Source organism: Ixodes scapularis, unplaced genomic scaffold (genome assembly GCF_016920785.2).
Source record: "Ixodes scapularis isolate PalLabHiFi unplaced genomic scaffold, ASM1692078v2 PGA_scaffold8__174_contigs__length_109621045, whole genome shotgun sequence".
NCBI classification, from domain to species: domain Eukaryota; kingdom Metazoa; phylum Arthropoda; class Arachnida; order Ixodida; family Ixodidae; genus Ixodes; species Ixodes scapularis.
The window spans coordinates 101,757,589-101,772,710 of NW_024609883.1; the positions used below are offsets into that span (position 1 = coordinate 101,757,589).

At 46.8% G+C, this 15,122-nt stretch overlaps 1 protein-coding gene across 2 annotated transcripts in view; it reads left to right on the plus strand.

The window, feature by feature from the left end:
- The window catches only part of LOC115308871 (protein MON2 homolog), a 93,553-nt gene that overhangs the window by 24,534 nt on the left and 53,897 nt on the right, over positions 1–15,122 (plus strand). For both annotated transcript variants that reach the window (XM_042286829.1, XM_029966988.4), the window contains exons 16-20: positions 3,729–3,977; positions 5,569–5,694; positions 8,972–9,172; positions 12,819–13,037; positions 14,657–14,791. In XM_042286829.1, the coding sequence (XP_042142763.1) occupies positions 3,729–3,977; positions 5,569–5,694; positions 8,972–9,172; positions 12,819–13,037; positions 14,657–14,791 (930 nt within the window). The remainder of the gene's footprint in view (positions 1–3,728; positions 3,978–5,568; positions 5,695–8,971; positions 9,173–12,818; positions 13,038–14,656; positions 14,792–15,122) is intronic.

Below are 15,122 nucleotides of genomic sequence, written 5' to 3' on the forward strand. Positions count from 1 at the left end.
TGGCATTATGCCTTGAAATTTCACAAGTTATAAAATACATCACTGAAATACAACCCCTGTTGAAAGTTTGACCTTGTTATATGTAGGCATTACATTTTCTTGCTTATTTTTAAGTCATGCAAATAGTGGATTCTGAATTTTAAGTGAACAGTGGTTTTGGCTAAATATTTTCGAATCGAATATCAAATAGTTTGTCTTAGTCACTACCGTGCACCGTAATTAAACAAACATTTGGCTGAACTTGTAAAGAACTAGAATACCCATGGAACTTCCAACGGCAGTGCCGTCGCATACAACCGAGTTGCCCAACCCAACCTTCCACTGTCCACTTCTAAGCTCAGCAAATTTTAATGTAGTAGCTATATTCATGAACTGTGGCATGTAAATGACAAAATTGTTGCAGCTATCCTAGTCTAGGGAATATGTACAGGGTAACCCAAGGAGAGGCCAGGCTGTTTAAATCAACCCCAAAATTCGGTTTCTTAACCTATCGCGCTACAACATTGTGCAGCGTTGCCCACAGATGCTTCATTTTTTTTGTAAAATTTGCAAAAAGCAAACTTGCCTGAGGAAAAAGTAAAGTAAGAAAAAGGCTTAGCTCCTACTGAAACGCAGCGACACCACCGGTCTTCAAACAACATGGCACCGTTTCACACGGGAGACGAGAGATGGCGCAACGAACGCCGCCAACGAACGAGCATATGGTGGCTCTCGACCGAACGAGAGCCAGCGTCTTTAGAATCTTTTCGACTCAAAAGTGGCGCGCGTTCCGCAGGCGGCGACAGTCGCAGAAACAAAAACAGGCGCGGTAACAACAAGGAACTGCAGTTCCTTGTCTGCTAAAGACACCGGCTCTCGGCGTCGTATGCTCGTTCGTTGGCGGCAACGGCATCGCGACTGCTTGCGCCATCTCTTGTCTCCCGTGCGAAACGGTGCCATGTTGTTTGAAGATCGGTGGCTTCGCTGCGTTTCCATAGGAGCTAAGCCTTTTTCTTTCTATACCTTTTCCTCAGGTAAGTTTGCTCTTTTCAAATTTTACAAAAAAAAAATGCACCGACTGTGGGCAATGCTGCACAAAGTCATAGCGCGATAGGTTTAAGAAACCGAATTTTGTGGTCGATTTAAAGAGCCTGGCCTCTCCTTGAATCACCCTGTACTTTGCTTGTTATATGCAAATATATTTTTCCTAAATTTAAAAATTTACAGAAAAGAAACAAAAAAGACAAACAGGCACGAATGATGAGCTCGGGTTTTGAAGACATTGCTGCCCAACATATACTCTTGCATTTCTGCGACAGGCTAGCCCTCTGGAGTGCTTTCAGCACCGAGCACTTGTACACTGAGGGGAAGCAACACCCGCGGAGCTCGCAGAGCTCTGCGTGTATTGCTTCCCCGCAGTGCGTAGGTGCTCGGTGAGAAGCACACTCAACGGGACTAACTTGCGGCATTCAACACTTCAAGAAGTAAGATTATCGCAGTTCATCACAAAGTGAATATCGAGTAGCGTGTTATTCGAAACTACTATTTGAAAATGAGAATATTCGCACAACACAGCAGGCATTTTACAGCGACCCCTTCGATTCATAACACCCTATATACGAAGGCTAAAAGGGGTGAAGCCCACTTACAACCTTCGGTCAGACAGTGTCAGCTAGCATTATATTCCAAAGGCTGCAGTATGAGTTGGAGAAGTCGACGGCGCTCTTTAAACGTGTAGGCTTGAGATTTGTTTTTCGCCTGGGGGAATTTGATGAAATAAATCCCCCTTGTGTGAAAAGGAGGAATGAACTTAACTTCAAAAAGTGTAGGTCTAAAAGTTTTTGGCAATGTTGCGTGACTGCTTGTGCATACAATCGAAACACCTTTTGAGACTCAGTGTTGTTTGCTGTTACCTCCTGCTACTTTGTGACAAACGTCAGTGGTACAAGCGTAAAGTGTCTTCATTGGTGAAATTTCAAAATAAAATGCGACACTTTGCAAAGAAAAAAAAATTTTTTTTGTTGTAGAATGTGGTTACATACTTGGTCATGTTATTTCAAATGCAAAACTCCTGACGTCTTTTTTATATGTGTTTTCATTGTATTCTCCTCGTTTTTTGAGGATAGCTCCCATTTGCCTACCATACCACTAGCTTGGAATGCGTGCGGTTGCTTAAGTTTCAGATTTCTTACCTTAATTACCTAGATACAATTGTCACCCGGTGGTGCAAACACTGAAAATGCTCGAACGTTTTCAAAAATGTTTGATTCCCCAGATGCGGTTTGACATGGTGAATCAATTGGTACTTACAAACGGCGGTGTTATGGACACGTGACAAAAATGTGAGACGCTCAACTCGCTTCACTGGGGACGGGTAAGCACACACCGATGTGCGTATGCCGTGGTACCACTGCTACTTGCGCTTGCAAGTGATGACATAACGCTTCTGTTTCACTTTTTCGTCTCACTTTTTGTCACGTCGTCTCCATAGATTTCCTATGGAGACGACGACTGCAACGATTTTTGAACTTTGGCCAATTAATTGTGGAAATTGTTCCGTTGTCTAAAGAATAAAGAACAGAAGAGCATTTTTTCCTGTATGCGCTTTTCCTGTAAAACGAAGCAAATCGAAGTTTGTGGTACCCCTCAAACCGCGCCGTCTTTCGGCTGAGGTGTGCAGCAACGCCTCTCGGGAGTACCATGTGTTCTATCCTATCTTTGAGGCACCCAGCCCTCGGTCCTCGATCGTCGACTTTTCAAGATTCAATTCGGCTGCAATGGGGCACCGCAACCACTTAGCATTGTTGAAGGTCGTGGTGAGCGATCGAGAGAAATGGCGGTCCGCCAGAAGAAAGATGGGGAGGGACGGCAGCTGGTGGAGAGGAACTGGTTTTATTGACTTCCGATAGATGGCGCCACAAAACCTTGGATGCTCCGAAGGGTGCGACACTGGAGTTACGACTGCCATGTGCAGCCGCAAGCCGGGAAAAAGGGTGTTTTTTCCTTCGCGATTACGCAACAGAATTGCAGTGTTTTGGGGAAGGTGGCACATTTTGTCTCACTTGTGCCAAGGTAAAGGATATAAAAAATAAAAGCTGGAAATGCTTTCAACATTAAAATTGTTGGAGTGCCACTTTATGTGAATATAAAACGTTTTGATGCAAAAAGTCTTATTTTTCGCCCACATTTTTCGCCCACAAAAAGTCTCATTTTTCGCACCATTCCACCTGCAATGCGGGTGGAACGGTGCCGTCACATACCTGAGCATGGAGGTGCGACACGGTTAATTCTTTTAGCTGTCGTGGATGCCACTGACAACCTTCACCAGTGTTCAATGATTTGTGAAGTAAGTGAGTAAGCGCGGTGGAAGTTTCTAAACCGATCCATCATTACGCGTAGCAACTGGATACTGCCAAAGTGAGATTTTGCATAAGGCAAATAATGTTGGAAAGCAAGTCTTTCAAGCAGATGACACGGCGATTCTGCTTTTGTCACGCCATTCTTGGCGGGACGCCAGGGCTGCCCTCTTCGCTCTCTTCCGACGGGAAGTCCTGACTTGCCTCTGCTCGGGCCCATAGGGTAGAAAAAAAAAAAGGTTTCTCCTTTTTTTGCGCGTGGTGACGACGACCTCAACCGACGAGGACGGAATTTCTGCAAAGTGTTGCCCACAAAGCTATTGCTTTAAAAATTTGTGAAATTGTGTACCTGCTCGTTGACGACCTTTTGGCCGGCCCGTTTTGGGTTCTCAGGAGCCGTCCCTGTTTGCGGTGGCCAAGCTGCTGGAGACCGGCCTGGTAAACCTGGGCCGCGTGGAGGCCCTCTGGCGGCCAGTGACGCAGCACCTGCTGGAGGTGTGCGCCCACCCGCACACCCGCATGCGTGAATGGGGCGCAGAGGCCCTCACCTACTTGGTCAAGGCGGCCCTGAACCACCCGCCGCAGGACGCGACAAAGACGGCGGATACGACGGCGCCGGCACCCCCGGGGAGGAGCCTGCAGGTAGTGTGCCCATACTCGAAAGCACTTCCGACTGCTCGATCGAGGTCACGGGGTTTATGGGTCGCGTTTGCCCTACAAACTGCAAAGAGGCGACGAAAGTGTCAATCGTCCGCAAGTGTGTCCGCCTCTCCGCACCCTTCTCCTTGTCATGGGACTACGCGACGCGTGCGCACCTGCGACCGGTCGGTGCAAGAGACGTTCGCCATTAAGCTGCAAAAGCTCTCTCCATGGTTTGAATTGGTCCCCCTTTTTAAAGGGCCACTCCGCTTGAATTTTGTTTTTGAAAAACAATGCAGTCCTCTTCAGTATCACTTTGTACGACCACGCGTCAAATATTATGGCCTAGTTCTGTCTAAATCTTTCTTAGGGACACTGACAGGGTATTCATGCTCACCAAGGCTTTTATTTGTATGTGACATGTGAGAGCCTACTACCCAGAGCACAATTTGCGGCTCGAAATTCGTTTTCTTTCCGCCCGAAAACCTCCAGTCAAGAACTGGCTGGTTTGTGTCGCACTCACTCTCTTCTCTGTGATCAGGTGCTGTTCTTTACTGTATAGACACAACTACCAAATATAATCAAAGTTGTGGGGCATCGAAGACGCACTCAACATTAGAAATAGAAAAAGAATATGGTGCCCATTTTGTGTGGCTTCTAAAAAACTTCAAAAGCATTGATTGAAAAAAAAAAAGAAGAAAAAAAAAAAAGGTTGCACAGTTACATGACTTTTGGCAACTCTCTCCTTCTCTGTATTTCTTCTTCCTCTACAATCCAGTTTTGATTTTGAGCAGTTGCGTTTTTCGACTTTATTAAAAATATACTTGATGCTGTAGCAAAATATTGATTGGGTAATCTTCTGACACCTTAATAAACTGCCTGGAAAAAATTTTAAAAATTTTTGGGGGTGTCAGTGTCCCTTTAAATGGTCCGGCAAACTTTGGAACTCGCCAAGTTGCCGATATTGGCCGACTCTAGAGGGCAAATTGAGGCGCAGTCAACAGCGCAGTCAAGTCTACGGTGTTGGCTTAGCCAACATTACGCTAAACGTCATCGACATCGCTGCTTTTTGTTTGTTTTTACTTCCCGGGGCAAGCGTAACAGGCGACGTCAGCAGCGTCGCCTCTCGGTACTGAGCGGTGTCCATATGATTGGCCTGTACGGCCGTATTGCTGTTACTGCCGTCTCCTCCGTCACAACTGCCGTCGTCGTCTCACCGTTTGAGATTATTATCTTTTGGAGTTTCGTTCACCAAATCGGCACGAAAAGGTGATGAAGACTGCGGTGCAGGTGACTCTTCCGCCTCGCACATGTCCTCCCCAATCCCACCCGTTGTCGTGTGGAGAATCGTGCGACTGCTCGTACCACATGGCGGCCATGTTTCCGGCGGCCCGAGGCCAATGTTGCCCGACGGAGCTAAAGTTTCGGTTTCGGTTCATGTTTAAAGGAAGATTTCACAAAATATATAAAATTTTTCGCGTAGCAAGTGATGTAGTCCCTTATGTTAGTGCTCTTTAATGTGGAATCACAGATAATCTCAAAATTTTCAGAATTGAACGGAGTTGCCCTTTAAACCTAGGCGCTCTACCTTTAGGTACTGCTGCTGGCGCCCCTGGTGGAGATGTCGTCGGCCCACCCGGACATTCGGCAGAAGCAGCTAGACTGCACCCTCTCCCTCCTGCACAGCAACGGGGAGACCCTCACCCACGGATGGCCGCAGGTAAGGCCTTCCTTCCTGCCTGGCTATTTCCGAAAACCAGCCTGGCCGCTTCGATCGCTGCTGTCTCAGCTGAGGGAGGCTGGTGGCAGAGAAGACGTTGCACAACCGAGATCTTCGGTTGTTCCGAAAATGGTTCAAAGGTCTTTTCTTTTTTCCTGTGTGTACCATATTTCTTGGACAATAGTCTGTAAACTACAGATGCTTAAAAGTTGAAATTTTTGTGCCATGCAGACTATCTACTATGCAAGGATTTTTTTTTTTTTTTTCTTGATCGTTCATTATGACACAATGTGACAGATTTTGTGAATGACAGCGTGTCTTAATTATGACTAGGGATGTCGCGAACCACCCTAGGTTCGATTTCGAAAGGTTTCGATATTTGCGAAGCGAACTGAGGTTCGATTTCGAAAAATTTCGATATTTTCGTACCGACCGAGGTTCGATTTCGAAAAATTCGCAACTTTTGTCCACAGCGGAGTTTCGAATTCGAAAAGTTCGAAGCTTTCACGGTTTCTAAAATTTCGAATTCGAATATTTCGAATATTTTTTTACTTCAGGTTCGATAAATTCGAAGATTTCGAAATTCTTTGTAAAAAAAAATTCGAAAACTTCGAACGCTTCGAATTTTTATAGACATGAAGTTCGAACAATTCGAAGATTTCGAATTTCTTTTTGCATAAAGTTAGAAAAGTTCGAAGGTTTTGATTCTCTTTTAGCGCTAAATAAAAAAAAATAAAAAAAAAAAAAACTTCGAAGATTTTGAATTTTTTTCTAATCCAAGTTTTCAAAGTTCGAAGTCCGATTTTCAAGTTTTTCCACAGTTTCAGTTTCAAATAACGTTTTCACGACTCACTGGTTTTCACAAAATCAAGTTTAGAAAAGTTAGGGTGTGATATCTAGATTCTGCGAAGTTGGTCAGGCGATTAAATGAGACGACGAGTGTCCCGGATGTGCTGGAATATTTGCCAGTGCAGAATTGTGACCGCCAGCCCCGGGGGGGAGGGGGGGGGGGTCTTTAACCTGCATCACGCAGTTGTGATTACACGAACACACTGTTTTACGAAACTCTTCCAGTTCGAAACGGCCAGGGCCGAGCAGGAGGTTGAGGCTCAGAAAAACCTTGAAGCGACCTGGCAAACTAGCTCGCCACCCCTTGCACGCTGGTAGTAATCCGATCCGGTGAAGTTTATAATTGTCCTGGAGGTTTATTTTCTGGGACGGAGGAATCGCCTCGCAAAAAGCACAAAAGCCGACACAACTCGAGGTCGAGGAGCGTTCTACCATACAAGTGGCGTCGGAAGAGGAAAAACGGGGGGAAAGAGGGTAGCGGGGGGGGGGGGGGGGGGGGGCTTCAGCCTCTTTCCTCCCCTTGCAGGTATTTCGGACTGTTAAAGAAAACAATACGGGGAAAGAGGGCGTGGTCGAGCTTATTTTAATCTGAAATTATTTATGCATATGTATAGCTAATGTCGCTCTTCACTGCATAAAAGGTTGCGTAGATGGTCATTGTTAGAAACTCGTTGTCAGAAGGCACTGTTCGTCACATGCTTAGTGGTTCGGAAGTTCAAAGCTGTCTTTTCGACCTAAACACCTGTGCCGATAGTAACAAAAGAAAAAAAAAAAAAGAATAAATGCGGGAATAAAAAGCAGGAGAAAAAAAAACTATCAAGAATTCGTCGGAAGTGTTCTATTCTTGCATATTCAGAGGTTCAGAACTTCGAAACAAGTTTCTTTTACCAAAATGTGTACAGGCTAAAAGAAACACGTCCCAGGAACGTGAAGCGAAAAAAAAAGTTTTCTTTTAATGACGTGCTGAACTTGAACACTACTAGAAATCTTCTCCCATGAGTTAATTTATTCCTTAACGTGAAAAAACAATAAATATATTATTTTGTATTCTGCAGATGGCAATGATATGTACTGTCTGTGGTGTTAATTTAAGTGCGATACCTCAAACAACTTAGACGAAAGTAAATATCAAGTTTAGGTCATAATTGCATGCAGATACATGTTTGGACATGTCTTCGAAACTCACATTGAATAACAATAATCACATCTTAAGACGGCACTTGCCTAGGCTATACATAGATCATTCTTAAAAAAGTATAACTTCTCTACCATGAATAGCTCCGGCTGCAGCGTGCTTCAAATCTGGCGCAAACGATAATCGTCAAAAACCCGTCGTCCTTCCTCGCCCCTTCGGGGATTTATTTCTTTAAACCTAAGCATGCCAGAACATTGAAATAAATGACATTGTCTTTCGTAAGGAACGCAGCACCGCGTGTAAAAGTTTGAGAAAAAAAAAATTACGAATGTACCCCACTACTTAAAATCAAATGAAACCGTTCGCCGGTCTTTCGAAGTTCGACGAACGTCGAACTTTTACCCTAAAAGTTCGAAGTTCGTCGAACTTCTGACTTTTCAGAATTCGAAAGTTCGAAACTTTTCGATTTCTTTTGATAAATAAGTTCGAAAGTTTGAAATTCATCGAATTTTTTGGTCAGTCAAGTTCGAAAGTTCGACAAGCATCGAACCTTGCAGCGCAATAAATTCGAAAGTTCGAAAAATATCGAATTTTTTAGCGTAATAAGTTCGACGGTTCGAAAAGCGTCGAACTTCTTAGCTTAACAAGTTCAAAAATTCGACCTCCGTCAAATTTTACAATATAGACAATTCGAAAAATCGAAATCTTTCGAACCTTTCGAACCGCTTGATTCGATCATCGAAACTTCGATTCGAAAAAAGTTCGCGGCATCCCTAATTATGACTTATTTACAATACAAGCTTTTTTTGTTAGCTAATAGAGCAGGCATTATTTGAGGCGTGCTGTGTATGAGAAATAGTCACATGCAATTAAGCGCCAAGTGCGGACCATGCACCGGGTGCACGCTGTCTATGAAAAAAGTTTTTTTTTTATCCCAAATTGACTTAAATGACTGGGTGCAGTGGTCATACAAATATGGTGTATGCATTTTTTTACAATTGTGTTCTTGCTGTAAACTGTAGGTGGTAGCGGCCTCAGTCAGGCAGAAATTATGCCTTTGTCTTTGCCTTCCTGCTAGGCTTAGCCTGTGGATATCCATGTAAACTCCAAACCTCAACCACTCTCCCTAGGGCAAAGCAGTGACACGGGAGTCGAGACTGCGCCAGTAATGTTGTCCGTGACTCTTGAAGCTTGGGAAACGGGTCTTCGCCATGAGAGAAAAACCATGAGGGCTCTTATCTCGTGGCCACGCCGAGGACACCTCCGACGGTCCCTCTCTCTCACGGTGCACAGGTGCTAACGATTGTGGGCGGCATCTCCGAGGGTCACGGGGAGGCCCTGATCCGGTCGGCGTTCCAGTGCCTCCAGCTGGTGGTGGCGGACTTTCTGCCCATCATGCCCAGGGCTTGCCTGCAGCTGTGCACCGAGACGGCCGCCAAGTTCGGCTCCCAGAACCAGGAGCTCAACGTGTCTCTCACAGCCGTGGGGCTGCTCGTGAGTCCCCCCCCTCCTCCTCCTTGGGTCTCCCGGGAAAGGATTTGTTCGTGTGCAAGGGTCTGACCTAGTGGACGGAACGCTTTTAAAGGGCCACTAAACCATTTTCTGCTATAGTCTATTTACGATTGTAACTGCCGTGTCTTTGCAACCCCACCACGTGTGTGGTGTCCTCTATCGGCAAGAGTCTCGCGTCCAGACAGACGCATACGCACACACCAGTCCTCGTGTAGGGCATGTGCGAGAAAAGGACTTTGTAGCAGCTGAATAAAGCTCTTTCCGTTGTCTGCTTAATCAAGTCTGGATTCGCTCAAGCTCGGCTACAGCGGCGGTCACGAAGACGGGGTCCTTTGGCGGCCTGTTAGGAACGCGCTGAAGGGAAATGAAGAAAGTATGGCTACGTGGTCACGAGCGTGCGATGAAACGACCAGCACTTGGAGCACGTACTGCGTCCGCTTGGAGGCTTATTCAAGAGACACGGCATCACGGACCAGGTGAAACGGACACTTCTGGTGTTTTTGCTGAGCGCCAATGTCGTTCGAATTCTTCAAGGGCGCTGTCAGTCTGCGGCCGTCAACAGCCTAACTTACGAAGCCATCGCGGGTTACCTGGAAGAATACTACAGTCATCGAGCAAATGAGGTTGCGGCAAGTTACTCCTTTTTTTCGCGCAAGCAAGAAGGGGGGGAGGATGTTCAAGACTTCATCGCCAACCTGCTGCACCTTGCAGAAGGACTGCAATCTTGGTGAGACCCTTAATTGCATGCTATAAGACCGAACGGCTGCGGCCTCCGGGACGACGATGCACGACGGTTCTTGCTCGCGCTCAAGGCTTTAGGGCTGGAAGAGGCACAAGAATTTGCCATTTCTTCCTAGCCTGTCGGCGGAAGCGTCCGGACAATGCAGAAGACTGATTCGCAAGACAGCGTAGGTGGCATCTGTTTCGTCTACAGCCGTGGGGGAAGCCAGGGCGGGGCAACCATGCAGCAAGTCCTTGTGTGCCATTTCGGAGGTGCAATGACCGCCACGCCGCAGACGATTGCCGGCGCTGTAAAACGGTGCGCTACAGTTGCGGCGGTAAAGGTCATCTGGCTGGGGCGTGCAGAAACCAAACATTAGATTCGTGCGTGTCCGATTTCTCTATAAATAGGGTATCAAAAATCGATTAGCTCGGAACTATCGCGGACACTGGAGGGCGCCATCGGACGAGGAGAAGCCTTTCTCCTTGTCTGGTGGCGCCCTCTGGTGTCGGCGATAGTTCCGAGGCAAATAATCTTTGATACTGATTTTAATTACGAAATCACGAGAAATCACGTACGAATTTTACGATTGGATTTTTAGGTTGCTTAGAGCCCGTAGATTGGGTCATGACCATACATACACTGTTGCAGAGAGTGGTTTAGTGCCCTTTTAAGGCTCGTTCGCACATTTGTGTTTGACTGCGCCGAATGTGTTGTGATCTGTCGCAACTGCTGGCACACTGGTGCTAACTGTTGTGTAGCCGGGGAGCGCTCGGGGTTTCCATATATGTATTCTTTATTTTTTTTTGCGCACCATTCTGTCTTTCTCGGCTCCAAAAACTTCTGACGTCGCAAACGACCATCTCTCCTAGATGGCCTGTACGTCTGACCTCGCAAATATTGCAAAACTTTTTTGTTCTATTGAAACGCGGTTCCTGGGCCACCCGGTATACGGCGCCCAACATGCAGGTGTCTTCTTTCGTTGCGAGAGATCACGAGAAGTTGGTCGTAAGTGAACGCGAGCGTGCAGAGGGGCCGTCCCTTGTGTCGTTTTTCTTGCGAAACTCTATCCCGTAACGCGAGGACTCGCAAAGGGGTGGAAGAGCCTAGACCTTGTGAACAATAATGAGTGTATTGGGGAGTGCTTAGGTCCGCAGTTACGTATTGGCGAGCGGCCGAGGTCTGTGGAAGCAGCGCTTCAACTGGAAGAACACTTCACTCGGGGGCGGGTATGGTCAAGGAAGTTTATGAACTTGGGGAGCTTGTCGGGGTACTCTGGTGCCCCCATACTTTGCCTCAACTTGAGTCTAGATGCAATGATGCTATGAGCCGACCAGACCAATCGGACTGTGTCAAAAGCGCACCTTCACGGTGCTCGTCGTGTTCCTGTACGTGGTCTATCTTTGCTGAACCAGTTGTAAACAGAAAGGGCTCAGTGACTTGCGCTTTTGAATTCTCTTGATTGGCCTGATTGGGCCCATGTCAGGCGGGGCAACTTTCCCAGTAGTTTCGACGTTGCTGGCGAGTTGTTCCCTAGCTTTCTCGAGGTCTTGGCGCCGCAACACGAATTGCTCTGATCGCGCCCGGCTCGAAACGGACGAGCAATTCAGACAACTCGGAAACGTTTGAAGCGGTGGCAGCCAATCAGGGACACAATGTTTTCGCAAGACACTGATGACAACTAAAGACTGTTCTCGTTTGAAATGCACCGTTTCTGGGAGTAAATTGTTTCAGAAAGATGAGTAAGTATTCTCCAAGTCAGTTAAAGATATAAAAACACAATTATAGCGCATAACTGCATGTCTAAATAGTGCAAGAAAATTAAAATTTAATGATGACAATGGCAAATCGTAGAGCTTCGGTTGCTGCATGCAAAAGCAGGTGGCCCGCGTTGCTGGTGTTGCGACGTCAAGTTGATGGAAGAAATTGCCCCATTTGGGGTGGGCCCTAGCTCGCAGCGTCAGCCGAGTCTGGACGTAAGTTGAAACATAGTGTAGGAACCCAGCTTGGGATCCCGTGCTGTGACGCAATCTGCGTTAAGAAAATGATGCGGGCTGGATCATGCTGACAAAGACCGGTGAAGCACAGAATGTGTCCCGCACAAACCGCACTCTATGTGTCGTTTGTGCAAGGTTTTGAATTTGTTATTTTCTATTCTTTATTTTCATCCAAGTTTATTTTATATTATTTTTGTTCATCTGTTATTTATTTATTTATTTATATTTATGTAATGTTTCATTTTATTACTTCAATTCAAGATTGTTCTACTCTCGCTGGCACGTTTCATACCTGCCAAGTCTCCCGTATTAGTTTGTAAGGTTGAAAGATTGACAGAAAAAGCTCCCGGGAAATGCAAATTACCCCCTCTTACACAAGAAGTTTTTGCCGTCACAACAGACAGCTGCAATGAGCGAGGCCCAGTTGTCTCTCGCTAGCATGAGCAGTGCAACATAAATGTAATGAAGTTGTCTTTGTGTAAATTTGTTTTCAATATTTCCTTTGAAAAAACCGCTAGCCCCCCTGCTTAGAAATTCTCCCGCATTTGGTTTCTCCGAACTTTGCAGGTATGAAGTTTGCATTCAGATAGCATCATTTAACCTCCAATAGCAGCTGTGCTAGTAGCTCAACTGCTATAGTATCCGTTGCTGGTGCGCCGACCCATGTTCAAGCCCCGCTGGGGCTCGAAGTTCATGTATGTAACCTTAACGTTGTGTAACGTCACTCATTCACAACTCTCGTTCATGGCGCTCAATCGTGACGTTCGTTTACGACCCTCGTTTGTGATGCTTGTTACGACGCTCGTTCGGGACAAATTTCTCATAGAAAATGACGCACAAAGCACATAGAAAATGACGTATAAAATATGCGTGTCTCATTGAGACCCTCTGTGTTCCTCGCTTCCTGCAGTGGCACATGGCAGACTACCTGTACCAGAATGCCGAGAAGCTGAAGGAGGAGCAGGGAGACTGGGACGCCCTGTGGATGTGCCTGTTCCAGCGGCTGGGAGAGCTGTGCGTGGACCCCCGGTCGGCGGTCCGCAAGAGCGCCGGCCAGACTCTCTTCTCCACCATCAACGCCCACGGGGGCGTGCTCAGGCAGGAGACCTGGCAGGCCGTCCTCTGGCAGGTGAGCACCCCCATCCATTCAACTGCACTTAGTCATCTCGTGTACTCTCGGTCACGTCGGCTTTTTTAGTGCGGAGTTCGTTCTGACGGAAGCAGACTCTGATTTTGGGCGCACGTGTGGTACACGCGTAGAGTAGACGTAACAATCTAAATAAAGAGCCTCGTGTTTTTCGGCTGCTCTGGAACGGCGGGGCACGGACGCGGACATCTGTGGTCTTGGTGTCCGGTCCTGACGGGCCCAAATCGCTGTCAACGCCCTAATGTATGCTAAGAATCAGTAAAACGTTGGCCAAAATTTCTCTGTCGGTTCTTTTCTAGCTTACTTTTCAGGGAAGCACCGGTGTCGTGCATTGTATAGGCGTAAATAATTTTGACGAGCACTCGAACAACTTTGACTCGTCGCGGCAAAACAAACGCGCCTAAGCTAACATCTGCTTTCGTTTTCTGGACTTAAAGGGATGGTGAACCGAAATTTGGATTTCAGAAAAAACAATGCAGGATATGTAGGCGGGACGCTACAGTCTTTATAACACCACTCGTAGGGCGATATCGTGAATGGACGGCTGTATTTTTGGAAAAAGAGGTCGAGATTTAACCAGGCCAACGAGGCGCGTGACGTGAAGGTACCTAGTTTCCTCCTCTCTTTGCTTCGTTCCCTCAAGGCCGCGAAGCGGAGAAGACACGAGGCCGTTCCCTCTCCTTCTCGGAAAAACATTTTTATCAAATGCGCCTCCTTTCTTAAAAAAATATGCTAATTCGTTCGATATATTGCTGTATGAGTGATGCTTTGGTGTTTGTAGCATCCCGTTACACGCTTTTGCCTCGTGTTTTGTAGAATCTAGATTTCGGTTCAGCATCCCTTTAAGTGGAAAGGGTAGCAAAAGTGGATACGGTAGAATTGCCCTTTCCACATTCGCACCTGTCGCTCTCTCTGCTCCATTGGCCACCCGCAAACCTCCTTAGCCTGTTGGCATGCGCGATGAAGCATGTCAACTCGTTGCTCCCTTGCCTCAATCTGCACATCCCCTGTCTCATTTCAAAGAAGGGGTTGCATAGAAGAAGAGGGCGACGAGGCGACGCTTCGAAAAGGCGAGGCAGTGCGTGTCGGAAAAACGGACATTAAACTTGAGCATTGGCCATGTTTCTCATAAAATACAATTCTGCACATAATTGTTTGATCGTGAGAAATAGAGCTGCAAGTTTTTTCTCGAGCGCGGCCACCCCTGTTGCGCGAGTGCCTTGCGGCTTGTTCCTTTTTTAGATATCGCACTCTAGAACTGTTTCGTTGGTATCGTGCTGTCTTTTCTCAACTGTCTTCTTAAATTTTATTCACGTCGTTTTTTCGCGTCGTTGGTTGCATCGTTTCTTGTTCCTCGCCCGATCCTCCATGCTGACACCTATTCATTCTGTTCAGACTCTTGCGTTTCTTTTTTTCCCCCGACGACGTTTAGTAACCTTGCAACACTTGACAATCGCACGCGATATCCTTGCCTCAACCGACCCCCATTTCCAGGCAGTCACCCTCTTCCAAACATCTAACCTCTCAACGTTCGAAGGAAACTGTTAAGAAATGTTGCGCACGACGACGTCATTCGATGGTCCTTCCCAATCTGCCCCCAGGTCCTGTTCCCACTGCTGGACCGCGTCCGGACGCTGTCCGGCTCTGCGTCGACGGAGAAGGTGAACGACATGGGTGGCAACATTCTCATCCACCACTCCCGCAACACCGCCCAGAAGCAGTGGGCCGAGACGCAGGTGGGAATGCCTCCCCTCTACCCATGCCTCCTCAAATTCTGTGCTCTTTCTGAAGCAGCCAGTGTTTTTTCTACCACTGCCAATCTCCAAATGCAGCATCTATTATCTCTCTCTCTCTCTCTTGTTCTTTTGAGCATTTGTGGACCACTTAATCTTGCAAATCCCAAGGCAATTCCACGTTGTAAACTCGCGCGGCAAACTTGCGGTGGTGCGTTAGAAATTGCGGCAGTGCGAATCGCCGGAATTTGATCTTTGAGTCGGTCTCAAACATGTGCGTTACACGCACGTCTCTTGAGACGAGGACTTCTGAAATGAGCGCTCGTTGTGAGGC